This window comes from Cervus canadensis, chromosome 4 (assembly GCF_019320065.1).
Source record: "Cervus canadensis isolate Bull #8, Minnesota chromosome 4, ASM1932006v1, whole genome shotgun sequence".
Lineage (NCBI taxonomy): Eukaryota > Metazoa > Chordata > Mammalia > Artiodactyla > Cervidae > Cervus > Cervus canadensis.
This window is the reverse complement of record NC_057389.1, coordinates 103,821,903-103,849,267: the sequence shown is the minus strand read 5'-3', so window position 1 is coordinate 103,849,267 and position 27,365 is coordinate 103,821,903. Positions and strand designations below refer to the sequence as shown.

Here is a 27,365-nt window from a genome sequence, read left to right as displayed (position 1 = left end):
AGACCCATGTGTATGCTGTCTGCTAGAGAGCCTCTTCAGATCTAGAGACACATACAGACTGAAAGTGAGAGAATGGGAAAGGTATTCCATGCAAATGGAAATCAAAAGAAAGTTGAAGTAGCAACACTCATATCAGACAAAAGAGACTTTAAAATAAAGATTGTTAGGAAATTCCCTGGTGATCCAGCACTTGGGACTGCAGTCTTTCACTGCTGAGGGTGCAGGTGACTAGGGACCTGCAAGCCACTCAGTGTGGCCCATAAATAAAATAAAATAAAATAAAAATACTGTTACAAGAGATATAGTAAGATATCACTTTTCTTCCTTACACAGACTTCCAAAACAGGAGACTTTGTATAATGCGTTTAGATTTTTGTTCTTATGTTGCCTTATCCCTCCCGACCCTGTCCCCCACCCCCAAAGTCTCAAAATAAAATATATACCTATTTTTAAAAATTCTATTAATTCTTGGCCGTGTTGGGCCTTTGTTGCCACATCGGGTTTTTTCCTAGCTGTGGCAAGCAGGGGCTCTTCTTTGTTGCAATGCCTCTCTTGTGGCTCCCGGCTCTAGCGCACAGGCTAGATGTCATGGTGCAGGGCTTAGCTGCTCTGCGGCATGTGGGATCTTCTCAGATCAGGGATCAGACCTGCGTCTCCTGCCTTGGCAGGCGGATTCTTTACCACTGAGCTACCAGGGAAGCCCATCATATGCCTATTTTTAAGGTCTGCTTCGTTAGGTTATAATTCACATATTGGAGAGTACAGTTAGATGAGTTTTGACAAATGCATAGTCTTGGAACTGTCAATCTGGATATATTTCCACAACCCCAAAAGTTCCAATGGGCCCCTTTTATAACCAACTCCTCCCTGACTGCAGGTATACAATAAGTGATGAGTCCTGAGTGAGCTCATTCATCTTTTCCCACTGGATACAGAGAGTCAGAGATAAAGATTCAACTGGAGGGAGATGGGGACTTCTCACGCCACAATCCCCCTTGGCTGAGCCCAGAGTGAGCCCAGGGCCTGGGGTGAGGGGTCTGCCTGCAGACAGCCGCAGTTGGCCAAAGTCCCATTTTACAGCCAGTACTACTGAGGCTAGAGACAAATGCCTCAGTGGGTCCTGTGGCCTCAGTTCTGGCCCTGGATGTTGGGTTTTCATCTCCTCTTCTCAAAAGTGAAAATTAAGAGACTTCCTTCGTGGTCCAGGGGTTAAGACGCCTTGCTTCCATTGAAGGAGTTACAGGCTTGATCCCTGGACAGGGAACTAAGATCTTGCATGCTGTGTGATGTGACCAAAAGGAAAAAAAGATGATTAAAGGGAAAGGTGGAGGGACTTCTCTGCTGGCCCAGTGGCTAAGACTCCAGGCTCCCAATGCAGGGGGCCTGGGTTCCATCCCGGGTCACGGGACTAAGACCCCAGTGCTGCTACTAAGACCTGGTGCAGCCAAATAAATTCATTAAAATAAATTTTAAAAGAATTTTTAAAAAAGGAAAAGTCAGTGTTGCTATACACTGAATGTTTATATCCCACTTACACGTGTGTTAGTCACTCAGTCATGTCTGACTCTTTGCAACCCCATGAACTGGAGCCCACCAAGTTCCTCTGTCCATGGAATTCTCCAGGCAAGAATATTGGAGTGGGTTGTCTTTCTCTTCTCCAGGGGATCTTTCCAACCCAGGGATTGAATGTAGGTCTCCCACATTGCAGGCAGATTCTTGACTGTCTGAGCCACCAGGGATATATGCCCCCAAAATCCATAAACTGAAATCCTGATCCCCAGAGTGTTGCTATAAGGAGATGAGCCTTTGGGAGGTAATCAGACCATGAGGGTGCAACCCCCATTGATGGGATTAGTGCCCTTCTAAGGCTTGAGCGAGCCTGTTTTGTCTGGGCTTTCTGCCATGTCAGGATGCAACAAGAAGGCAGTGGGTTTTCACCAGACTCCAGATCTGCTGGTACCTCGATCTTGGATTCCCCAGCCTCCCAGACTGAGAAATAAATGTCTATTGTTTAAGCTCCCCAACCTTTGGTATTTTTGTCATAGCAACCCAAACTAAAATCTGCTGCATCCTGGGGTCAACTACAAGTCCTCAGCCAGCTGTTTCTTCCTCTGGATCCTGTTTCCAGCTGATGGGGCTTTTTTAAAAGGTATAGTTGATTCACCATATTGTGTTAGTTTCAGGTGTACCACAAAGTGATGCAGTTATATATGTATATTTCAGACTGTTTTCCATTATATGTTATTAGAAGACATTGAATATACTTCCTTGTGTGTGCATGCTCAAGTTATTTGCAGACTCTGTGGCCCCATGGACTGTAGCCCACAAGGCTCCTCTGTCCATGGAATTTTCCTGGCAAGAATAGTGGATCAGTTTGCCATTTCCTCCTCCAGGGGATCTTCCCAACCCAGGGATAGAACCCACATCTCCTGCATTGGCAGGTGGATTTTTTCTTCTAGCTCCACCTGGGAAGCCCTATAGTTTCTTATGCTATACAGTAAATCCTTATTGCTTACCTATTATAGCTTATCTACTTATATCATAAAGTCCTATACTTCTCATATATCACTTCCACCCTCCCTTTCCCTTTTGGTAACCATAAATTTGTTTTCTATGTCTGTGAGTATGTTTCTGATTTGTATATAGATTCATTTGTATTATTTTTTATATTCTGCATATAAGTGATACCATATAATATTTGCCTTTCTTTGTCTGACTTACTTCACTGAGCACAATATTGTCCAGGCCCATCCTTGTTGCTGCAAATGGCAATATTTCATTCTTTTTTATGGTTGAGTAATAGTCCACTGTGTATATGTCTTCTTACACCAGTCGTCTCTGGACAGTCACTTGGGATGTTTCCATGTCTTGGCTGTTGTTAACAGCGCTGCTGAGAACATTAGGGTGCATGTGTGTTTTCAAGTTAGCTTTCATCTTTTCCAGATACATACTCAGGAGTGGGGTTACTGGGTCATATGGTGTGTGAGCGCGCTTGCTAAGTCGCTTCAGTCATGTCTGATTCAGACTCTATGGACTGTACCCCACCAGGCAAGAACACTGGAGTGGGTTTCCACGCCCCCTCCAGGAGATCTTCTCAACCCAGGGATCAAATCCGCATCTCTTACATCTCCTGCATTGGCAGGCGGGTTCTTTACCACTAGCACCACCTGGGAAGCCCGGGCCATATGGTAGCTCTGTGATTTGGGGGGTTTTTTTGTTTGTTTGTTTTTAAGGAAGCTTCATGCTGTTCTCTATAGTGGCCACACCAATTTATATTCCTATTCCTGATGGTTTGGGGGGTGGCTATTGGCACTCACAGGTGTCAACAGCTACTGTTACTATTATAGGGGTTGCTATTGTTGCCCCCCAGCCCTGGTTCTTGTCTCTGAGACCTCCCAGCTGGACACCCTGAAGCTCTTCTCTCTCCCTCCTGACCCCACTTAGCAGCCTGTGTCCCCATCCCATTCTTCCTGCATCTTCTGAGGTGGCCAGGACATCACGGGAGAGCAGGGTATGCCCGGAAGGCAGACGACTCTGGAAATCCCAGGGCAGAGGCAACGCAGGGTGCTGTTGGTCTTGGCCTCGCCAGGGCTGAGTTTGTTCTGGGGCTTTCACCCTTTTCCATGTGGGCAATTCAGGACACAATGTCCTGCCCAACTTGCCTCTCAACCTTGGTGATCCTAAACCTAGCCTTACTGACTGTCTGTGGGAGTCTGCAAATTGTCAAAAGGAATAGCGGGTGGCATGAAAAGAGCCCTTGAAATCATCACATTCCCGCCCACTCCGGGACCTTTGCACATGCTGTGCGCTCTGCCTCCAACTCTTTTCCCTCTGTTTATGCCTATATATCTCCCTTTCCAGGTCTCTGTCAGGTCCTCCAGGAAGCCCTTCTGGAGTCCGTGCTGGTGGTCCTAGCACTTGTGTGTGGGGGGTGTATTCCCTTAGCAGCTCCTGTCCAAGTTGTAATTTTGCACTTATCCATCTCCTTTGTTTATGAGGAGTCCTGGGCAGGCAAGGATTGGGGTACTTGGCAAATAGTAAGTATTCAATAAAGAGTGATGGGATCAATCATTGAATTTGATAACTACTTATTGAATCCCATCTTCCATTCATTCAGTAACTCTTTCCTGAGCCCGGCAGGGCACCAGGCCAGACTCTGGCTTCTAGGGGACAGGGTGAATGAAGAAATTTGGACTCTGGGGGATGGTGAGGGACAGGGAGGTCTGGCATGCTGCGGTTCATGCAGCCACAAAGATTCGGACACAACTTGGACCCCCAACCCTCCTGTGGACACCCGTGGTCCAGAGCCTCTTGCAGATAATTCTAGTGAAACTCTTGAATAATGGAGCTATTCTTGTCACCCAGGCTCTGGTCCTCAGAGACAGATGATGTATTTATGAGTCAATCATCAAAACAGATCCATTCCCCGAGCGCCTAGGGGAGACAAGGATGGTGAACCATCAGTGGTACCACTTTCCCTGTTTCTGGCCTGGGATCCCCTCAGGATGTTCACAAACTCCAGTGGTTTAGGCTTCATCAAAGGGAGGTCAGGGAGCCCAGCAGTTAGGACTTGGGACTTTCACCGCTGGGTCCCTGGTTCAGTCCCTGGTTGGGGAACTAAGATCCCACCAGTCACATGGCAAGGCTGAAAAAGGGAATGAGGGGTCAGGTTTAGCAAATAAACATCTAGGGACTCAGTTAACTTCAAATTTCAGATAAACAACTGACACTTTTTTTTTAAAGTATAACCCCAAATACTGCATTGTCTATATTTATATAAAAATTGATGTTTTTGAGCTCTGGTGCTAGAGAAGACTCTTGAGAGCCCCTTGGACACCAAGGAGATCAAATCAGTCAATCTGAAAGAAAATCAACCCTGAATACTCATTGGAAGGACTGATAATGAAGCTGAAGCTCCAATACTTTGGCTACCTGATGCAAACAGCTGACTCATTGGAAAATACCCTGATGCTGGGAAAGATTGAAGGCAGGAGGAGAAGGGGACGACAGAGGGTGAGATTGTTGGATGGTATCACTGATTCAATGACATGAACTTGGGCAAACTCCAGGATATGGTGAGGGACAGGGAGGCCAGCGTGTTGCAGTCTGGCGTTGCAAAGATTCAGACAAGACTTGGAGACTGAACAACAACAATACTAAAATTTAAAAAAAAAAAATTTATCTGAAATTTAAAGTTAACTGGGTATCTTGTACCTTGATGGAACCCTGATCCATCATTGTGCCCATTTTACAGATAAGTAAATGGAGGTCCAGAGAGGTTAATTGATGTCACAGCCAAGGATGGGCAGAAGGAGAATTCAAGTGGGACAATGAGACCAGTGCCTTAGTACTCACTCAATTCTTCCCTCCAAAGAGCCTAGCCTGAGGACAGGGGCGGGAGTGGGGGAGGAGGTGGGGAGAGGGTGTTTGAATGAGCCAAAGCCCCACCTTGTCTGGGTTGGAGGCACTTTTCTCACTCTGGCTCCTGGCACAGGAGCAGTGTCCCTAGACCAGGACTCTCTGAAAACAGGAGGAGCCTCTCCCACCATCTGGATTCCTGCATCCGGAAGCAGGGCGGCTGGTCTCCTGTAAACAGCCGGTCTCATGTCACTGTAAACAGCTGGTGTCTAGCATTGTTGTCACAGTGCCCGGGTCTCAGTGTGGTTGCCCCGTGACTCGATACCCTGAGGCCAGCCCCTGTCACTGGATATTTGGTAAACAGTATTCTGAGAATGGGCAGCAGCGCTCCATCTGGCCAGCACTCATCAGTACCAGGGCTGGTGGCTGGGTCCAACTTAAAGGCAGATCCTGACGCCTCATTAGCCATCCCTGCTCATTTTGTACTGATACTTTGTAAACATGAAGTCCTGATACCTGTTACTCCTCAATGATCAGACACTGTTAGTCATCAGCCTGCCCTAATGTTTCTTAGCTGGAGACCTGGAAGCACTTTAAACAGAGCTCTGATACTCTGTAAACAATGAATTTTGATACTTCGTTACCCATCTAGGGACACCTCTCCTGTGCCTCATCCAGGGGCTGGCAAACTGCAGCACTGGCCAGATCTAGAAAGGGCTTCAACACTTTTCCATGATTGAAAACATACCAAAAGAAGACATGTGACCCATGAAAACTACATGAGGGGACTTCTCTGGCGGTCCAGTGGCTAAGACTCTGAGCTCCCAATGCAGGCGGCCTGGGTTCAATCCCTGGTCAGGTGACTGCATCCCACATGGGCCACAGCTAAGACCCAGTGCAGCCAAATAAAAAACCAACCAAGCAAAAAAACTACATGGAATTCAAATTTTAATTTGCATAAATAAAGTTTTACAATCACATTCACTCATTTGAGTGTTGTTTGTGGCTGATTTCAAGAGAGCTGAATTGACTAGTTGCAAGAGATGCTGTATGGCTGGCAGAACTGAGAAAATTTATAATCTGGCCATTAATAGAAAAAGCTTGTCAACTTTTGATCTAAGCTCCCAAGCAGTTGCTGTTCCCTATACTATCCTGTTAGTGGTCAGCAGTATATGACGTTCATATACTGGGCCAACAATGAGCTCAACAGTTTCTGATGTTCATATACTGTGCAAAAAACAAGTGCAGTGGTCTGTAATGTTCAAATACCATTGTGAGTATGAGTAGCATTCAGCCTGATGTGCTGACATGCTGGGTGCAGTGAATATTTGGTCTCTGACATTAGTCAGTGTATCCCGAGACTGTGAACAGTCAGTACTGACACGTGGGACTTCTCTGGTGGTCCAGTGTCTGCCTACCAACCATCCCTGATCTGGGAAGATTTTACATGCCTCTTGGCAACTAAGTCCATGCACCACAACTACCGAAGCCCCCACATTCTAGAGACGGTGCTCTGCAGCAAGAGAAGTCACTGCAACGAGAAACCCACATGCCACAACTAGAGAGCAGCCTCCTCTCACTGCAGCTAGAGAAATCTTGTGCAGAGCAATGAAGACCCAGTGCAGCCAAAAATAGATAAAGAAAAATTAAAAAGAAAACACTGGGAAATGCAACCAAGAGGAGATCTAAAGGGTGACTGAGAATTAGGCAGAGGAAAAACAAAGGATCTTGGCACACTCAGGCAGGACCTTGAACCCTGAGCTGAAGAGCTGGATTCCTCTGGAGGGTGATGGGGAGCTATGGCTAGAGTGTGAGTGAGGAGAGGAGGGGCCTTCTCAGCCTGGATGCAGGACCTCTGCTGACCTTGGATTTCCTACTCATGCTATGAGCTGAGGAAGCCAAAATATGGACCTTTCTGGGCCTGGAGTCTGGAAGGAAAGGGGGCTCTGGATCATAATGGGGAGGGTTTTATGAGAGGCCAGTGTGTCTGTTCTCCCCACCTCCCCTCCCCCCCAAACACCAAGCAAGCTCTGGGAGAGCGAGGCAGCAGGGATGTGGAGGCCAGGGGGGAGGCCGGGGACTCTCCCTTAAGGAGACATCCTCTGGGTTCTTGCATTCTCCTTTGCTGCCGCATGTTCACTGGACACTTGCCGCATAATACAGCCCTGCCCTCTCAGAGGTCCCAGTACAGAGGGAGGTGGAGGACAACCATGAACCCTCAAATACGCTGTAATTGTGAATTGTCAGGAGCGCAAAAGAAGGGCTAACAGAGAGAATGAGGCAGGGCAGGTTTGATCGGGGAGGCCAGGGCTTCTGCAGAAGGGATGTTTGAACTTAGACCTCAAGGAGAAAGGGAAGGTCTTGTGAGGAGTGAGGGAAGGGCTATCCAGGCGGGAGGAACAGCAAGTGCAAAGGCCCTGAGGTGGGGACTAACTAAGTCTGCTGTGATGGAGGCTGTGGGGGCAGGGCCACCCTGGACCTCAGGGGCTTTGGGGAAGGTGCATAGGGCATGCTATCTGAGCCTTGCTTCTTAGCTCCCAAGGCTGCCCTGGGGACACCAATGAGAAACCCCCACCACATTGCCTGTGTCTTGGACTGTCTTGGGTTCATTTCTCAGATGAATCAGCCTGGCATGGAGTGGATGTGAACCAAGGCCAGAGGGGCTGGAGGCCTCTTCCAGGCATCTTCTGGAAGGGGAATTTCCAGAACACAGAGACCTCTTGGTGGAATGGAAAAGTTTTGCCCGCTCTTCTAAACTATTGAGTTTGGCAGGTCCTGAGGGTGATAAGCCAGCAGGAGGCAGGGGAATCAGGCATGGCTGGGGGACCTGAGCCAGCTCCAGGAAGTCAGCATGTGAGAAGCATGGTCCTGCATACCTGTCTGGGTGATGCTCAGCTCCTGAGAGGCCTCAGCCCTGACCTGTCTGGGGGGATAGACATGGTCAGATACAAATGCCCTTAGTCCATGAGGTCAAAACCAGGTCAGAGCCAAGGGATATTGGAGATGGGGCTTTAAAGGATGAGTAGAAGTTTGTGAGCAAGAAAAAGATATCCCAGGAACATGACCCACGGAAGGCCCCAGTTTGGCCCCACTTGGCCCCTGTGAGTGAGTGACCTAGACTGTCCCCAACCCTCAGCTGTTTTTCTCACTTAATATGGGCAAGGACAAAGCCTCTGGGATCTGGCCAGTCCAAATTTGAGTCCAGGCTTCTTCACTTTCTCAATGAGTGAGTGAGGCCACACCAAGACTGGCCCCAAGCTACAGGAGAATAAACTGAGGTTTATAGAGGGAGGCCACTCATCCTAGGATGCAGAGGGAAGTGGTCAAAGTGGGGACTTGGGGGAGGAGAGGGGGATAGTTGAGAATCAGGAGAGGGGGTGTCTTGCCCAAGGCCAGTGTCCTGAGATTGGAAGGAAGGGGAGGGGGGAAGGAAGTAGCTGGCATTAGCACGTGCAAAGGCCCTGAGGCAGCAACATATTTGGTAGCCTGTAGGAACAGCAAGGAGGCAGGTAGGCCAGGAGCTGATGTGTGAGTGGGAGATAGAAGGAAAGGAGGGTGAAGGCATCACACGGGCTATGCAGGGCCTTGAGTTTGGAGCAGGGAAGAGATGGTGTCCAGAGAGACCACTGACAGCTGAATCAGGACTTACCTGGGGACTCAGAGGCCTGGGAGGGAGGTCACTAAATAGGCTCCTATCTGCCTGCCTATATTGACACAAGCCTGCACAAGCCAATACCCTCCAGTACAAATTAGCGCTTGCCAGGGCACACCAGTACCCACTGCTGATAGACACCCACGCCTAACACCTGGACCCAGACTCACAAATGCACCCATCAGCCCACATCTGCTTCCCACATTGACTGAGGTGCAGATGGCATTCGAGTACACACAGCTTGGCACACGTGTGGGACACGCCTCCGAGCGATGCCACAGACGAGACAGGCACACAAGCACACGCACGTGTGCACACGCTGGTGGCTCCACCTATCTCCCCGCCGCCTGTGTACACACATGTGCGTGTGCACACCCCCAGCCTGCGTCACTAGGAGGCTCAGGAAACACTGCTGGGGGCTCCCTTGAGAGCTGGCTTCCTGTTTTCAAAGTGGCTGGGAACTGCTGCTGGAATGTTCTGGCCCCTCCCCCACTGCTTCAGCAACCCTCCCCCATCCAGCCCTGCCGATTCTGCACCCGCTCTGTACCCCAGTACTGACCCTGACCTCCAGTGAGATCAGACGCCAGGTGAGGAAACGGGTTCAGAGAGGTGCTGTCACTAGCCCAGGGTCACACAGGAAGGAAGAGTGCCTGCAGCCCAGACCCGGAGCTCTAACCTGCCGCCCACTAGAGCGCCATCCCTGGAGGTCCAGGATTCACAGACGGGGAATTGCCCTTTCCTGCCTGGAGCCTCCTGGCTTCTAGGGCCACCCCCAGGCAACAGCCCCAGGCTCTCCTGCCCCATGAATCCAATCCTCCCATTCACCACTCACTCTCCCCATCCCATCCCCAAGGAGTGCCCTCCCCGTCACAAACATTAATGAGGCTTCAGCAGCTGATAAAGCAGACCTGGTCTCACCTTCTGGGGGTTGGGGAAAGACCCAGCCCAGGAGCAAATAAACAAACACAACTACAGCTGTCCCCGAGCCACCAGGACGGCTAAGGACATGCTTGGCTCTCTCTTGTCTGCTAGGGCTCACAGGCTGTGCCCTCTGCCTGGGATGTTCTTCTCGAGTGCCCTGGCAAACTCCTCTTCACCCATCAAAGCCCCAACTCCAATGTCCTCCCCTGCTTCTAGCCCTCCCAAGACGCTCCAGCCCTTATCCTTCCCATCTGGCCCCACTCTGACTTCACAGGGTGGGAGGGAGTTTGTGGTCCTCCAGACTGTTCTGCTGTCCTTGTCATGATTGGTAAAGAGGGCCCCTGTCGTCACCTCCAGGGGGAGACTCCAAAGCCCCACAGTGACTGGCCCAGCCACATTCACACGCCCATCCCTGAACCAATCCCTGAGTCCGTGGTGACAAAAACCTCTAATTGGCCAGACCTGGTCACCTGTCTGCGTCTGGAAGCAGGAAGTGGACCTGGCTCCTTCTGCCCACCAAAATGTGTGCAGGGAGAGTAGATGCCCTCAGGACCATTTTGCCAAGGACTCAGGGGTCCCCTGAGTCCCAGGATGCCTGCTGCATCCTGGCTGGGGAGCCTTGGGCCAAGTCACCTGCTCTCTTTTCCTCAGTTTTTCTACCTGTGAATTGCACTCAGCACGGCTGAGATGCAGGAGCGCCGAGGGGCCATCCAGGCACTGCCCTCCCACCGCACACACTGTTTAGAGGCCCTGTTTACCATGCGCCCCCTGCCCCCATCCTTTCTTGTTCTCTGATTCCCTTGAGATGGGGCAGCACAGCGCGGCGGGCACTGATGGCCACTAGCTGAGTCACCACTTCCTCCTGGGCCCCTTGCCCAGCCCGATGCTTTCTGGGGACTTTCCTGGCCTTCCACGAACATCAAAACAAGGTGGGGGGGGGGGTGTGACTCCTGGGCCAGGGAGGCAAGGGCAGAGGTGTGTGTGGACAAGATGGAGTGTACCCTGGCGTGGACTCAAATCCCACATCCTGTCCCCCCCTGCAAAGAAGCCATAGCCTTCTCAGGGTTGAGGGACTCCACACGTGAACACCCCACACACCCTCAACCAGGACCGTGGGTACCCAGCGCTGGGGTGAGTGTGGTCACTGCTGGCAGACCTGTTTGCACAGGTGTTAGCGGGCACGTGTTGGAGGGTCCGTGTTAGTGGTCTCCCAGTTGCGTGTGCTCGAGTTCGCGGGCCCGTTTGTGTGTCTCTGCTTGTGTGTGTGTGTGCGCCTCGTGGCTGCCCCCGTGTGCAAAGCCCAGTGGGCCTGAAGGACAGACAGACCCACCCCCTCGTTGGAAAAAGTTGTCTCTGGCGGTACGGGAATTCCCTGGGCAACAGCTGGAGAATTGGGAAATTCCTGGTGTGTGAGGGGTGGGGTGGGAAACAGCAGGGGCAGGAGGAGGCAGGGGCCGGGGTGGGTCAAGCAGGCTGAGGAGATGAGGAGTCATGTGTATGAGCCAGAATTCAGGCTGACGACATCAACTCTAAAATAGTCACCAAGCACTAATTTATGTGCCTGGCACTGTGGATATAGTGGGGTCCTGGGGTAACAGACATGTAAATCAACAGATATGGGACTTCCCTGGTGGTCCCGTGGTTAAGAGTCCGTGCTTTCAATGAAGAGGGTGCGGGTTTGAGCCCTGATCAGGGAATTAAGATCCCACATGCCATGTGGCAAAGCCAAAAAACAAAAACCCTAAACATAAAAATATATAACTCTGGGAAGGGCAAAGATCGGAAAGCAAATGCATCAGAGCAGGGGTAAGGCAACTAAGGAGGTGCTCTGGCCAAGGGACTGGAAGGTCTACAAGGGAGAAGGTCCTGGGGCCATCTGGGGAGAGGGAGCTCCAGATGGAAGCCTTGGCAGGTGCAGAGTTCCTGAGGCGGGGACTAGCTGGAGGGGGACCCCATTCAAGAAGATCTAAGCCCAGAGCAAGGAGGGGAGGCGTTAGGGGGCAGCGCTGGTGGTGAGCAGGGCCACCAGGACGGGCTGTCCTGTAACTGGAGCCGGGCAGGAACATGCCCCCTTGCCCGCCCGCCCCCAGTACTGCCTGCTCGGGACAGAATGTGCCGGGAGGAGAGGCTGGTGGTGGCTGGGCTGGTGGCTGGAGCAGGGCGGCTGGAGGATTCCTGAGCGGCAGCCCGGCTGGGCCTGCTGCCAGTGAGGGCGGAAAACAAGCAGCAGGCGCCCTGCCTGCCTGTCACCCCATTCCCCGGGCCTGGCCCGGCCAGGGCAGGAGAGAGATGGTGAAAGGGTCAGAGACAGAGAGAGACAGATGGTGACCAAGAGAGGCAGAGAGACAGTGAGAGACCTGGCCTCGACTCTAAACCGGTGACAGTTCTGATTCTCGGGGGTCCTGGGAATAAACGTGAAGCAGTGACCCTCCTACCCCCATCAGAGTCTTCGTTCACGCCAGAGTAGATGGGGAATCCCCTCTAGGCACTCATACCTGCTGTGTGCTGGGTCCCCAGACACACCCCTGACTTAGCCCGGCTCTCAGGGTCTCAGCCAAAACAAGTGAATACCTAAGTACAAATTTCAGAGACTGATGAAGGCAAAGAAAACATAGGTGAGGGAGATGGGGGAGGGAATGATGAGGAGTGGTGACTTTAGGTTGGGCTATCCCTGAAATTTAAGGCTACAGTACAGCGATAGGGAACAGCTTTTTAGCAGAAGGATCAGCATGTGTGAAGCCCCTGAAGTGGGAGTCAGCTTGGGGTGTTTGAGTAGCAGCCAGGGATGGAGGGGGAAACTGGAGGGAGAGGTGGGTAGTGGTCTTAGAGGACCAAGGAGGGGAGGGATTTTTTTTCAGAAGAACATTTGGCCACACTCCTCTATACTCCGTGGGCCCCACTCAACATCCAGGGAGTTCCCTGAATTCTGGACTGCCTGGCCTAGCTCCATGCTGCTTGTCATTTATCCGAATCAGAAAATCCACCTCCTTTAGGGATCAGGTTCCAGAGAGTTGCAGACGCAGGAGTCCTGGGGACACGAGGTAGCTTGTCCTCCCAAGCCCCCTGGGGGAACGTTTCATAGAAGTGTACCCACATCCGCTGTTGCAATAAACACCTTAGACTTCTTAGTTTGGGAACATGAATCTGGAAACTGCTATCTGGCATCTTCCAAAATCCAGCTGATGGGGAACTCAGCCCCACCTGAGGCCGCCATTTGGGGATCTGGGTAACTGTGCTGTAGGAACATCTCCCCCTGCCACTGGGCCCCCAGGAGCCCCAAGTCTGACAAGTTTCAAGCTTGATGGCCAATCAGCTACCCAGGGTAGATACTGCTGAACTGGGAAGACTGGGTGAACCCCAAGACTAGGAGATGTTGGGAATCAGGGCCTAAATTTAGACCAGGGAGGAGAGTGATTAGTGTGAGGAGGAAGTGTCCTAGAGTCTCAAATGGGGAAACTGAGGTTTAGGAGCAAGTGACTTCTGAACCCATCATCACAGAGAGCAAAGCCTGAACACTGAGCTCCCAGTGTCCTGCTCCAGGGCCCCCCTGGTCCTCAATCCTGCCCCTCAGCCCTACCCGTGGCCACTCTGGGCTGCTAGCTAAACTACAGCTCTGTGGGTGCTCAAACGAACCCTGCAGAAGACAACCACAGCCACATGAGTCCCAATTATCAGGGGGTGGGAATGACCCAAACGTCCATCAACAGGGGCTGGGTGGATAAATAAAACTTGGTGCAGCTACACAATGGAATATTATTTGGCCATCAAAAGGACCGAAGCATGGATTCCTGTTTTAACAAAAGTGGCTGAACTTCACGCTGAGTGAAAGAAGCCAGACAAAAAAGGCCACATATTCGATGAGCTCATCTACATGAAATGTCCAGAACAGGCAAATTCAGAGACCAAAGAAAGCAGATGAGTGTTTGCCTGGGGCTGAGGGAGGAGGAATGGGGAGTGACAGCTCGCGGGGACAGGGTCTCCTTTGGGACTGATGAGCCATAATTGGGAATTACAGGTGATGGTGGCAAAATATTGGAAAGGTCCTAAATGATAAGCACACTTACGAATGACAAATGAATTGAATCTCAATAAAAGTGGGTTCGACCCCTGGGTCAGGAAGAGCCCCTGGAGAAGGAAATGGCAACCCACTCCAGTATGCTTGCCTGGGAAATCCCATGGACAGAGAGAGGAGCCTGGCGGGCTACAGTCCATGGGGTTGCAAAGAGTCAGACAAGACTGAGTGACTCAACAATGACAACAGAAGCAAAAACAGCCCAGACTCCACAGACAAGCAGGATCCTCCTGCTTCTGGCCCTCCTCCCAGCTGCTCAGCTCCATTCTGTGGAGAAAGATGAGGCCTCCACCAGCTTTGCTCCCAGCCTTGCAACTACAAAGGGAGAGATGTGGTATCGGCCTCCCTCTGTGCCCTCGGGCCTCACCTTCACCTTCTGGTCAATGGGCCCCTCAACTCTCCTCGGCCTGGAATTTCATCTGCGATCCAGACCCAAGATGGTGGTCAAGGCCACCCAACTTCCTCAGCACCTGGGGCAATAAACCACTAAGCCCAAGCTCTTCCTCTGTGATTTTTATTTTTTAAAAAAATGTACAAAAGAGAACAACTTAAGGCTTATCAGAAAGGTGGAGTCCCAGGCGGGGGCCCTGCCTCAGCCGGGTCTCTGCACTTGGAGGCTTGTCCAGCTGCCCCATCATATTTTGTCCCTCTGGGACGTCCCTTCTGAACACAGGGGGTGTTCAGAAGCATACTGTGGCCCTTCTCTGCCCCCCAGGCTGACCTCTGTCCCCACAGCCTGGTTTAATGCTCTGCTGTCCCTGTCTTGAAATTCTCAATTCTTGAACAAGTGGCCCCACGTCTTCATTCTGCAAGTTATGTAGCCGGTCTTGTCTGTCCTTTGAACCTGTGTTTTTTAGGCCATGCAGTACCCAGGCAGTGCTCATGTCCTGGAGCGTGAGGAGGGGCCCAGGCACTCCAGCCTGGGACAGGAGTCTCTGGTTGTCAAAGGTTTTAAGGCTGGAGTCGCTGCACCTGCCACCCTCAGCCCCACACAGCCCTGATGACCTGCTTTCCTGAATGCCTCATTCCTGGGCCCTCGTGCCTCCTGGACCTTGCAGCATGGCCTCGACTGAGGCATTTGCTCTCTGAGCCCCACTCCAAAGATGAAGGGGACGGTCTCCAAACATCAGTCAGCTCGGACCTTCTTCGACATTTCCTCTCGCTTGCCTGCCTACCAAGCTCTTATTCACACATCAAAGCCTTAGCTAAAATGCCCTTTCCCCAGGAAGCCTTCTCCGCTCCCTCTTTGGACTCTCCCAGCTCTGGGTCCTTTCCTCTGGTCCTGTGGGTCTGGAAGTATTTATGTTTGGTTCTGTCGCTCCCAGACTGGAGGCTTCTGAGGGAACACAGGCCGACATAGACAGGTTGAATGGTTTCTCAGATCCTACTGTGGGTATCTGGTACCTTATGAGGACCAGTTCAGATATATCAAGACTCCAGACTGGCTCTTCCTCTGTGTGATGTTGGAATGGCCCTGTTTTGTTCCAAGACTCAGTTTCCCCAACTTCAATGTAGTCAGCCCAGTCTGTTCTTCATCTAGCCACTCCTTGCTATGTCCATGGTGGTGGGAAGCATGTGTAAACACCTTATTCTTTGAAGTTTCCACTTGACACTCAGCAGGTCATGCAGCGGGGCCTCCTGGCCTCAGAGGGTGGGTTTGGATCCTCCTGCCAGAAATGATCCCATCAAGTCTTAGGAGGCCCTGGAGGCCCAGAAACAACCCCCCACCCCATCCTCCTGATCTCCACTCTCACACTAGGTTAGGGAGCAACACTTAGGAAAAGATTGAGATGCAAAGTGGGTTCAGGCCCTGAACAGGATGCAGAAGATGCGCTATCACTTTAAAATAGAAGAAATTGAGTTTTGACTGCATTGGGTCTTAACTGCTGCCCACAGGCTTCTCTCTAGTTGAGATGGTGCAGGCTTCAGAGCGTGTGGGCTCTGCCGTTTGCAATCTCGGGCTCTCAAGTCGAGGCTCGAGGACTCAGCAGTCGGGGCGCACGGGCTTGACTGCCTCACAGTATGTGGGATCCTACTGGCCCGACCAGGGATCGAACCCTCGTCCCGTCTTGGAAGGTGGATTCCTCCCTGGACCACCAGGGAAGTCCCTAGGAGTTCTATCATTACTGTAGATTCACCTGTGGTTCCTTCCCCTCCTCTTGGCTCCCAGGGCCTTGGAGAGGCACAGGGGCTTCTCGAGCCCCCAAGCTCACCTCGGAGTACAGGGGCGGTGGGCGGTAGCGGAACTCCTGGATGTAGGCAAAGAAGGGGCCTTCCATGCTCACGTCAGGGTCCTGCAGTAGTGGCAAGAGGCTCTGCTCCATGGCTGCCACCTCCTCGTCGGGCACCACCTCGGAGTACTCGGGAGGGGCTAGAATTGAGAGACAGGGTGGGTGAGGCTGGGGGAGGAGGAGGGGAGCCCCAGAATTGGGGGCAATGGCCAGGTGGAGCTGGCGTGTGCCAGTTCTGGGGCTATTGGGCTGTGTGCCCTTGGATTGGGATTCTTGGGGGGGACTCCGGTTACCAACATGATTGTTTCGGAGCACTTCTAGAGATGGGGGCAGCCAGCGAGGCTGGAGGGGAAGAGAGTCAGCCAGGCCCTCGCCTCTCTCCCACCCATGCCCACCCACAGCAGGAGGGAGAGTTCACCTTCAGGCCGCTCTGGCAGGACCCCCAGCCCCCAGTCCATCAGGAAGCTGGCATGGCTGCCCACGCTGGATGAGCGGCTGCCGAAAGGGTGCAGGGGGATGGTGCCGATGACCAGTGGGAGCTCCAAGAGCAGCTTGGATGAGCCCGGGATGTCCACGCAGACCTGGAGGGAAGCGCCACAATATAGAAGACCAGCCACACGGGCAGCCTTGGCCACACGCTCCTTCTTACAGGAGGAGGCCCAGCGGTCCCAGCTCTAGCCTCAAGGAGGGAGGGGGACCCCAGGCTGGTTGTTGCTGCTGTTCGGTAACTAAGTTGTGTCCAACTCTGTGACCCCATGGACTGCAGCATGCCAGGCTTCCCAGTCCTTCACTATCTCCCTGAGTTTGCTCAAACTCATGTCCATTGAGTCAGTGATCTCATCCAACCATCTCATTCTCTGTCTCCCTCTTTTCCTCCTGCCCTCAATCCTTCCCAGCATCAGGGACACAGCAAATGCAACCACCCCGGCCTCGGAGGATACTCTACCTTGAGGGCGTAGTCCACGTGTAACACGCGACAGTGCAAGATGGAAGGACCCACGGGAGGGATCCGCAGAGCCCGGCCCTGCCACAGTGCCCGCCGCCCGGGGCCCACAGGCTCCCCCGAGAGACTAGCCACCACGGTTCGCTTCTGTTTGCGGGCACCTCGCGCCATGAAGGTCTGGGTCTGGACCACGGCTGCCCGAGGCAGCACGGGGCGCGTGGAGCCGTTGTCGATCTCAGCGAAGACAGGGATCACTTCACCTGTTAGGTGAAACCACAGGGCCTCAGTTTCCCCACCTGCACCCCTGACGCTGGTCTTCTTCCCAGTCCAGGCCCTCCCACCTGTTACCTGGAGTGTAGCCCTTGCGGTCGATCTTGGCTGAGAGGGAGACAAGGCCATGGTTACTGTACCAGGATCGGGCGATCTTTTCCCGAGCTCCGGCTTGAGGGGCCTGGCCGGGGGTCGAGGGGAGGAAAAGGATGTGAAATGGGTCCCATTGTACCAACCACAGACCCTGTGGAGCTTCTAAACCACCCTCAGCTGAAGGAAGATTTGGGGCAGGGCCTAGCATCCTGCTTTCTAACAGTCTGTTTGCAAAATGGATCCAGGAATGTGACCCATCTCATCAAGCTAAAAACAAGTGAACAAGCTGGCACTCAGAGTGTTAATGAGTGCTCGGTAAGCCATTATTATTGTAAGCTCTGACTGCGCCCCCTTTCACAGACGAGGGATGCGTGGGAGGCTCAGAGAGGGTGAGACACTCACACAGAGCCACAGAGCAAACTGGTGCAGCTGGTTCTCACACCTAGCTCCACTGGCATTCCCTGGCCTGCCTCCCTCCATGCCAGGGCTCAGCTGTGACCCCCACTTTGTGAACAGAGGAATGAGCAGCCAATCACCATGTAGCCAGGACCTTGCCCGCAGTGCCCCCAACCCACCAAGGGCAGCCACTCACCAGGAGAGCCGGTGTGTTGATGTCCACAGGCTCAATGACAGTAAACACCTTCCTCGTCCGACGGGCAGGGACCCAGGGCCGGTGGAGGGTGGCTTTGATGCAGTATCTGACACTGCCGTGTTTGCCTTCAAAGGAAGTCACTAGCGTCCTGGGCGGGGAAAGAAGGTAAGACCCAGAGACACCCAGGTGGGAGATCCCCAAATGCTCTGGGGGATGAGAGACAGGAGACACTCTGGGGGGGCCTCCCAGGGAGACAATCTGGGGTCTCAGTGGCCCCCAGGTACCGAGCAGTGGAGTCCCAAACCTGGAAGGGGCTGCAGACTTAGGGACACTTAGAGGCTCCCCCACAATCCTGCACCCCGCTCGACTTACGGTGGCAGCTGGAAGCTGAATGGGAATTCATGACGCCCAGGAGGCAGCGTTGTGGTCTCTCCAGTGCCTGCAAGTGGGAGTAAGAGGGGGAGGCTCAGTGGCTGCGAAGGGGCTCCTGGAGCACAGAGCAAGCGCAGCGCAGGGGTCCCCCGGCTGGTACCTGGCGCGAGCAGCGTGGCACGGTGGCTCACAACCTCCACGCGCTCGCTGTAGCTCTGCGTGTACGCCGTGCTCGAGCCCGCGCTGCGCGACTCGGTCCAGTGCACATGGGCGCGACCCCGCGCGCGCAGCTTCAGGGAGCTCACTCGCGCTGGGCCCGCTAGCTCCAGAAGCACTCGGCCGGCCACCGCCTGGCCGCCGCTGAACACGGGCTCAGAGCCCGCGCCAGCACCATCCAGTAGCACCACGAATGCCTTCACCTTGTCGAAGAGCATCGCCGCGGGGATACGAACTCGCGGCGCGCGGCCCCTGGCTTCGAACCCGCGGCGCGGCGGCTCGACGGCTGCAGCCCAGGGCGCGAGCCCACCAGGCGCACGCAGGCGCACTCGAAGGTCGGGCCAAAGACTCCTCACAGCCTGCGCCGGCGCCGCATTTATACGGCGAGAGGGGCGGGGCGAGACGCAGGTCCCGCCCCCGGAAGGGAATACGCCAATGGCGCGGCAAGAGGCGTGGCCTTGCCCAGGCTTGGAGCAAAATAACAAAAGCCTTGGTTTGCGGCTGGCGGCCTTCTACCCCTGCTACTCTCTGGGATTCTGGGATGAGACAAGCATCGCGGCACAGAACAAGTATCTCTCATACTGCAGGGGCGAACAGGAAAAACCCAGGCCAGGTCACCTAGCAAGAGCGTTCTGCCGCCGGCTTAATCATCTACCGGCCGCCACTTGCAGACGTGACTCGGTGCATGTCCAGCCGGAGCTGGAGGGAACGGCCAGGTCCCCGAGAGTCTAGGACTGACTACCTCGGGGCCTCAGCTCGGCCCGCCCACCCCACCTCCACCCCGTGCAATGGGGGAGGGAGGAAGAAGTGGTTGGGGCCTTCCAACACTGGGCGCCTGCTGCCCCCACCTGATTTGAAACCCGCTCAGCTGGGTGACCTGGTTTAATGACATCTCGGAGCCTGAGTTTCCACGTTTGTAGAGCCAGAAGAAGATCAGTCCCGACCTCAGAGAGTTGTGCATGAATCGCGGTGTAGCCCTACTCGACCCCTCCCAGAGCCTCTCTCCCGACTCATCCATCCGCCCCTGACACCGTGCCTCATTCAGCGGCGCCTCTGCGCTTTTGCCCCACGTTCCTTTCCAACCTTTCAGCTCCTGCCCTCTCCACCCCTCATTCCCCACCCTCCCTGCCTCCGCAAACTTCTCTTTGCTCTTTTGACCCAGCTCGTCCCCTCACAGACAGAGCCAAGTGCCGGGGAAGCTCATAGAATCCCCGGGTTCAGGGCTGCGGTATGCCTTTGGGACGGTAACCACTCTCTGGACCTCAGTTTCCACAGATAAGAACCTTAAGCAGGGTTTCCAGGTTGGAAGCTGCCTGTACGCGATCCGCGAAGCGCCTGCGCCCTCTGATGGCAGCGTCATACATTGCTGCTTGAACCCCCTACCTTATTCAGTCCCCAAGTCGTATCCAACTTTTTGCGACCCCATGAACTGCAGGACACCAGGCTTCCCTGTCCTTCACTATTTCTCAGAGTTTGCTCAAACTCATGTCATGCAATCATCTCATCGTCTGTTGCCCCCTTCTCCTCCTGCCCTCAACCTTCCCCAGCATCAGGGTCTTTTCCAATGAGTAGGCTTTTCCCATCAAGTGGCCAAAGTATCAGAGCTTCAGCTTCAGCATCAGTCCTCCCAATGAATATTCAGGGCTGATTTCCTTTAGGAAGTCTTAAAACCCCCTACCTTGGCCATGCCTTCTGAGTCTGGCTCAGCCTGGCTGGAACCCCAACTGAGGCCAAGACACCCCCAGGGGGAGGCGGCCATAACTGACACACCCAGTCAGTGATAGAGGTCAGGGCAAACCGGTAGAGAGGGGTAGAGGCTGTCCACTCAGTGATCAGCCTGCTGAAGGGCTCTGGGGCTGAAATAAGGCACTAGGACCTTCTCCCAGGGCCAAGGGAAGCCTAGAAAGAAGACAGGAGGCCATAGGCCCAGGAGGAGGCAGGGAATAGAGTGACCTTGGGGGGATGGGATGGCTCATGCTTTCTTTTTGGTCACACAAGACTTGTGGGATCTTAGTTTCATGACCAGGTACCAGATATCAAACCCACGCCCCCTGCGATGGAAGCTCAAGAGTTTTAACCACTGGACTGCCAGGGTAATCCTGGGAAGGTTCATTCTGAGCCAGGGTCCTCAGTCCATTTCACAGATGGGTTCCCCCAGAGACGAGCAGGGACTCAGCGGAAGTCACAGCAACTCTGCTTCACTCCCCCAGTATCTTAAGGAGGCTACCAGTGAGTGGGAGCAGGAGGGCTGGAGGGTGAGACCAGCTCCGATGTCCCTAAGTCTCAAGGAAAGGGAAGTGCCTACAAGGCCCCTTTGTGCTTCATTCCATGCCAGCTACACTTTGGTTTCCACAGCGCATCAGGCGAGAGCCTCCCACATCTGGCGGCTGTTTCGACAAAGCAGTAAGTCTGTAGGCAAAGCATCTAGTGTGTGCAGGGCCGGAAGTAAGGGTGCTGTGGGCAGGGAGCCAGATTTGAGCTGCATCCTGTTTCTACCCATCTTGCAGATGGGTATAGTGAGGTCTGCCTTCCCTGAAGAAGTGGCCAGGGCAGCCCAGGGAGGCCAACACCCTCTTCAGTCACTCAGCAGGTGCTAGAGCACAGACTTTCTCTTTGTCCCTGCCCTCCCCTACTTTCGCTCTCAACTGGCCATATGGCCTAAGGGAGGAGGACGGAGGCTCAGAGCAAGCAGGGACATGTCCAAGACTCTTAACCTGATCTGACCCTACCCCAAGTCTTCTCCCTGCCTGGGATGTATTCCCACCCCTTACCTGCAAACACCACCAAAATCCCCAATCCAGCAAACAACCCTTCCTGTAAACACTGGTAAGGGGCACTGGCGGGGGTTGAGACATGGGCCTTCTTGGGGAATCAGAGCCCCCAGGCCTGGGGCTAACGAGGCATCCTGGAGTTCAGAGAGGAGGATATCCTAGCTCCACCAAGGGATCCCCTGAAACGAAGGGGGTCCTGTGGGGCTCCCAAGCACAGAGGCCTTTCTGACCCCATTTCTTGACTCCAGCCCCATAACCTTTCCTGAGTTTCATAGGGCGGATTTGAACAGTTGCTAATCAAGGGAGAAGCCAAGAAACCACCCGAGAGAAGATGACAGGGAACTGAGAAGCTCACAAAGATTAGAAGACCACCTGAGATGAGATTAAGGGCGTGCAAGCCCCGCTCACACCTTAATGTCATCAAAGACCCCCAGTGTTGAACCACTGTGATAAAACCCCTCATCTAGTTTTCTGGGGTGGAGACATCGTTTTTCAAGGCAGAATCAGGTGTGTCTCCCTTTGCCTGGCAAAGCAGTAAAACTATACTTTTCCACTTCACCCAAAACTTTGTCCGGCGGATTTGATTCCTCACTGCTGTATCCGGGTGGCAAGCGATTGGTAACACCCCAGACTCCATAGGGGGGCGGGGGGTGGGGGGGATGTCTTCACCGCATATCCTCTAGGTCAAGGGAGTCCTAGCAGACCTGAGAAGAGGGGTCGGTGGCGGGGATTCTGGCTCGGGGGTGGGGGAGATGAGCGGCTCACCTCGGAGCAGCAGCTGCCGCCGTCGCAGGTACGTCTCGGCGGCCGCGTAGTCGCTGGACACGGCGTTGACACCCACGCTTCGGCCCTCGAGCCAGTGCGTGACCGCCCCGCCGCGCGCCGCCACCTCGAGCGCTAGCACCCGCAGCGGCGCCGCCACCTCCAGCAGCACCCGGCCGCACAGGCGCTCCCCGCCGCGGTACGCGTCGTCCGGGCCCCGCGCCAGCTCCAGCGCGAAGCTGCGCACGCCCCCCGGACGCATGGCGGGGACCAGGGCGCGCGGCGGGGATGCTGTACCGCCGCGGCTCCGCCCGGCGCGCTGCTGGGCCGCGTCTGCTGATCTCTCTGGTCTCGGTGCTGGTCTTCGCCGCGCCGGACACCCCTCCCGAGCCTTCTCCTGCTTCTACGAACCTGTGTGGACGCCGCCGGCCCCGGGCCGGCGCGTACTTGGCTGACTTCCTGGTCCTCCGTGTCCGCCCTCGTGACGCGCTCGGGCCTCCGGGGACGTGCCGCCCGCGTGTCCGCGCGTTTGACTTTGCTACCCCCCAGGGCGGGGCGGGTTCTGTTTTTGCAGGGTAGGCGCCGTTGAGTCAGAGGCGGGCGGGGGCGGATGTGGCTGGCGCGGAGCGGAGGCAACCACCCGGGGTCTGTCTAGTGGACACATTCGTCCCCTGCCCGGCACCTTTGGACTCGGCGCGGCCCCAGCTCCTCCCCGGCCTTCCTGCCATCATCTGGTTGTTCCCCAAACACACCAAGCTTGGGTCTCGCTTCTTGGCCTTTGCGCCGGCGGTTGCTGCTAGGAACGCCCTTCTCCAGGTCTCCATGCCCAAATGTCACCTCCTCGGAAACATGCTCTGGACTTAATTCTATGTGGCTCTGGCCGCTGTGTTTTTGACTGCGGTGGGTTCACTGCAGTGCCTCCTCCAACAGACTGGGTGTCCCCAAGGGTGAGCACTGTGCCCTGTTTTCAGCACCTGATCTTACAGAAGGGGAAACTGAGGCCCCCCGGAAGGGCAGCCGCTGCCCATAGGCACCCAGCGGCGGCTGACTCAGGACTCGAACCCACGTCTGACCTCAGCCCACCGACACCTCCCCGGATCCTTCTTGTTCTTGTGTCCCACCTATCACCCCCAGGCAAGTGGCCCATGGCCTTATCAGAGGCTGCCAGAGCCTGGGCTCTCAGCTGGATCCAGAGTAGCCTCCCTCTCCACAGGGCCCAGCATCTGCCAAGAGCCTGCCTCCCCACCTGACTCCAGCGCTCTGAGCCCAAGGCCTGGAAGGACCTTTCTGATTCTACTTGTCTGAGACCTTCCCCTCCATTCTGCCCCAGAGAGGCCTCTCTCAGCCCAGGATCACAGCAGTCCCCTCCCCATGGAGTGACCTCCACCGAGTGCATTCTTCCCCTTGGCCTATGGACCGCTGAGTTTAAATCCTGGCTCAGCTCTCTTCACTCTGTAGCCCCAGGCAGGTGGTTTCACTTCTCTGAGTCTCCCCATCCTACCCTGGTCAGGTTCTGGGGAAGAGTCGTCATTATATTGGCTGTATACAGCAGGTGCTCAATCCATGTTCATCAAACAGGGAATGGCCCTCCTCACTCATGTCACCTCCCCCTCTGGACCAGGACCGACAGTCCCACTGGAGCCTGGCCCCTACAGGGTCCTCTGGCAAAGCGAGCTGGTGGGGCGTCCTGACTATCCACTTCCCTGCGGGCCAGGGCTGGGCCCTGCTCCCTGCAGGATCCCTCTGTGGGTACCAGGTGGGACAGGTGCAGATGTCCGCAGGGAGGTGTGGCGTCCAGGCCCGGGAGACCACTAGGCCAGGATGGGCTGGGCTCACCTTGACCCCCACATCCGGTCTGGAATCCCCAGGGCCCGGGTGTCCACTGCCCATGTTGTGATACGAGTCTCCACCAGCCACACACAACAGGCAGCAAGTGGGCGGGTCCTGCTTTATTTGGAACCAGCAAGGACCCCTCTCCTGGCTGCCCCACACCCACCCGGGGCCTGGAGAGAGCCGAGGGTGGGGGAGGGGCGTACCGGGGAATCGGCGGGCCAGAGGAAGCTCCAAGCTCCCCCAGCGCCAAGCAGGGAGGAGGCAGATCTGCCCTCGCCTGCCGTCTGGCCCTACTCTCTGCCCGAACAGTCTGGGTGGGGTGCAGTGGTTCGGGCCCCAGTCCACTCAGCCCAACTCAGCTTCGGCTCCTTGAACTCCAAGAGGCGCCACTGTACAGGGCTTCTTGGATGGCGTGGAAGTGGCGGCCACACGATGGCCAAAATTGAGGGGTCCGGTGGCAGGCAGGGCTGTCACCCGCAGTCTGAAGGGGCCACGGGTGGCCACCAGTGGGGGGGACTCCGAGCCACCTGGTCTAGGGGGCCGGAGCCAGGCCAGGGCGGCAGGGCGGGCGGGGGCGGGCGTATGGCTTGGGCGATGAGGCCAGGCAGGGCCTGCAGGGAGGTGCCCAGCGCATCCAGGCGGCTTTCGAGGGCAGCCAGGCGGGCCTCAAGCTCCTCGTGCTGGGCGTGCAGCTCGGACATGAGGTCGTACATGACATTCTGGGTCTGCCGGACAGAGAGGCGGGAGAGAGAGGAGAAAGAAGGTGAGAGAGGGAGGAATGGGCCCAGAGACGGCAGGGCAGCCCTGATTGGGTGGCGACCCACTAACTGGACCTAAGTGAGGGGCGGCTATAAGGGCTCTACCGGCCCAGCCGAAGGTCTCTTGGGTGGACCCCAGGGAGCGGTGGGGGAACAGGTGAGGCGAGACACAGGTCTTGAATGCCAGGCTCGGGGCCAGCAGGGAAGGTCCAGGGGAAGGTCTGGGGCCCAGTGAGTGTGACCAGAGTTGCCCTGAGGGGATGAACTAGCCACATGGTGCATAAAATCAGAGGCTGGTCTTGGGTGATTCTGGACTGACGTTGCTCCAGGCTGGGAACACTGTCGAGGGGGAGGAGGCTAGGTGAACTGTCCCCCACTTCCCACATTAGATTGGGAAGGAGATGGGGGTTCCGGGGAGAGGTGACCGCCCCAAGCATCTGACTCCATCACAGACCAGGGGACACGACCGCCACAACAGTCCCTGTTACACCAGGTGGTGGGGCGTCCCTGCCACCTCGGCCGCTTCTCACAACCCAGCAAGCGGGGGTGTCCAGACAGATGAGCCGGGGAGTCGTGGGGGGAGGCGGGACACACGCGGACAGCCCTCGGTGCAGATGTCGCTGCAGCCACCAGGTGGCGCTAGACCGTGGTTCCATTCTCAGCCCAGCTCCCTGCAGACTAGACCCTCCTTCCCCCACCTCCACCCGCCCTCCAGGGGCGGTCCGCAGCTCACCACCTATTCTGGGGCTAGGGCTTGTGTGACCCCACCCTCCCTGGCCATGCTCTGTGGGAGGGAGACTGCTCATCCACGCCACAACACCTTCTTTCTGCACTGTACCCACAGCCTCTCAGCCCCGAATCTTTACCTGGGCTGTGCCTTCCACTCTTTACTGTTAGTGATAAGCAAATCCCATCCCAGGGTGAACAAATGCCTCTGGGGCCTTCCTAGGGCCACAGACCCTCATCCCAGCCTGCCTCAAGGGACCACACAGTCCCCAAGGCCAGGGAGTAACATCTGGAGGTATCCAGCCCTCCGACTGGAGGAGGAAATGGCAACCCCTTCAGGTATTCTTGCCTGGAGAATTCTGTGGACAGAGGCGGCTGGCAGGCTGCAGTCCGTGGAGTCACAAAGAGTTGGACACGACTGAGCAACTGAACGAACAGCCGCTGGATGGTTCTTTTTGGCCCTCTCTGAGGTTTAAGCTTTTTTTTTTTTTTTTTTTTTTGAGGTTTAAGTTTTTATTAGAATATATATTTTGTTTTTGTTGGAGAGATACAAATTAAATCAGCAACCTTGGAAAGCATTAAAATTTAATACTGGAAAACATTTTAACCTCGTTAAATTTTTTAAAAATTAGAAACCATATCATCCAATCCAGTGAAAGACTTACTTCAAAGAAGCCTTCCTTAAATGTATTTTGAGAAAAGCATACTGCTATAATTATAGGTTTAAATAACTTTTAGCAGTTCACATTTTAATCATCTATACTCATGAAGTAAGTGTGATAATGGATAATCCAGACTATAATATACCCGAGTTTTTCAAAGGCATTTAATATATATATTTGGAACTGTTATCTCATTCGCATCAAATTAGTTGGCCAAGGACTTCTACATGCTCTTAGGATTATGATCTTTCTACTACCAACTGAATCATTTCTTCAGGCTTCTAGAATGTTTTTTCCTCTGTAACATTCCCTTCCAAATTAAGTTTATGTAAGTTAGTATTAAATTAAATTGCATTCTTTTTTTAATTTTGGCCATACTGCATGGCTTGCGTGATCTCAGTTCTCTGACCAGGGATTGAATCTGGGGCCACAGCAGTGAAAGCCTGGAGTCCTAACCACTAGGCTACTAGGAAACTCCCTTAAATTGCATTCTCTTGCTAATGATGAAGAGAGTGAGTCCAAAATGTGATGAGGTATGACTAGTAAAATAGAAGAGGACTTCACATTTTCTAAGGATAATATTAAATTAGGCTCAGATCTACTAATTGATTAGGAGATGTAGCCAGTTAGCAAAGTTCATACGTGAGCAATTTGTGGAAGGGCAGATGGGAGCTGAGAAGAGCGTGACAAATATTCTAAGAGCTTGCCCATCTGAAGTTGAGTCAGTTGACATATCTTCTAATGGATGAATAGAAAGCTAGAAATCGGATGGGACCTGAAGTTAGAACTAACAAACAGATCCATTTCTAACACAAACTGATCTTACAGAGCTCTGGCAATTAACTTTAATCTCCTCAAAGATATTTAATTGCTATACAAATAAGCTTTCTCCTGAGGCTCTGTTCTTGCTTATTTAGTCGCCAAGTCACGTCTGACTCTTTGCGACTGCATGGCCTATAGTCCGCCAGGCTCCTCTGTCCATGGGATTCTCCAGGCAAGAATGCTAGAGTGGGTATCCATTTCCTTCTTCAGGGGATCTTTCCCACCCAGGGATTAAACCTGTGTCTCCTGAATTTCCAAGTGGATTCTTTTACCACTGAGCCACTTGGGAAGTCTATAATTTGAACTTATAT

The 27,365-nt window shown here is 54.2% G+C and overlaps 2 protein-coding genes across 9 annotated transcripts in view; both read right to left on the bottom strand.

Moving 5' to 3' along the window:
- Positions 1-14,501: 14,501 nt before the first annotated feature.
- Positions 14,502-23,006, bottom strand: ARRDC2 (arrestin domain containing 2). Of its 2 annotated transcripts, none has more exons than XM_043467330.1 (8): positions 22,257-23,006; positions 18,505-18,571; positions 18,133-18,280; positions 17,526-17,628; positions 17,181-17,437; positions 16,653-16,815; positions 16,217-16,374; positions 14,502-15,670 (listed from the first exon to the last, which is right to left on the bottom strand). In XM_043467330.1, the coding sequence occupies exons 1-8, from the start codon at positions 22,513-22,515 to the stop codon at positions 15,617-15,619; spliced, it is 1,209 nt and encodes a 402-aa protein (XP_043323265.1). In that variant the 5' UTR covers positions 22,516-23,006; the 3' UTR covers positions 14,502-15,616. The 2 variants fall into 2 exon arrangements, with proteins under 2 accessions (XP_043323265.1, XP_043323264.1); XM_043467329.1 differs by lacking the exon at positions 22,257-23,006 and adding an exon at positions 18,665-19,066.
- Positions 23,007-24,172: 1,166 nt separating this feature from the next.
- KCNN1 (potassium calcium-activated channel subfamily N member 1) overlaps positions 24,173-27,365 on the bottom strand; it is a 37,363-nt gene continuing 34,170 nt past the window's right edge. For 3 of the 7 annotated variants that reach the window (XM_043467328.1, XM_043467323.1, XM_043467325.1), the window contains one exon: positions 24,173-24,811. In XM_043467328.1, coding sequence (XP_043323263.1) covers positions 24,557-24,811 — 255 coding nt within the window. In that variant the 3' untranslated portion in view covers positions 24,173-24,556. The remainder of the gene's footprint in view (positions 24,812-27,365) is intronic. The other 4 variants (XM_043467324.1, XM_043467326.1, XR_006269153.1 and 1 more) reach the window with 2 other exon arrangements.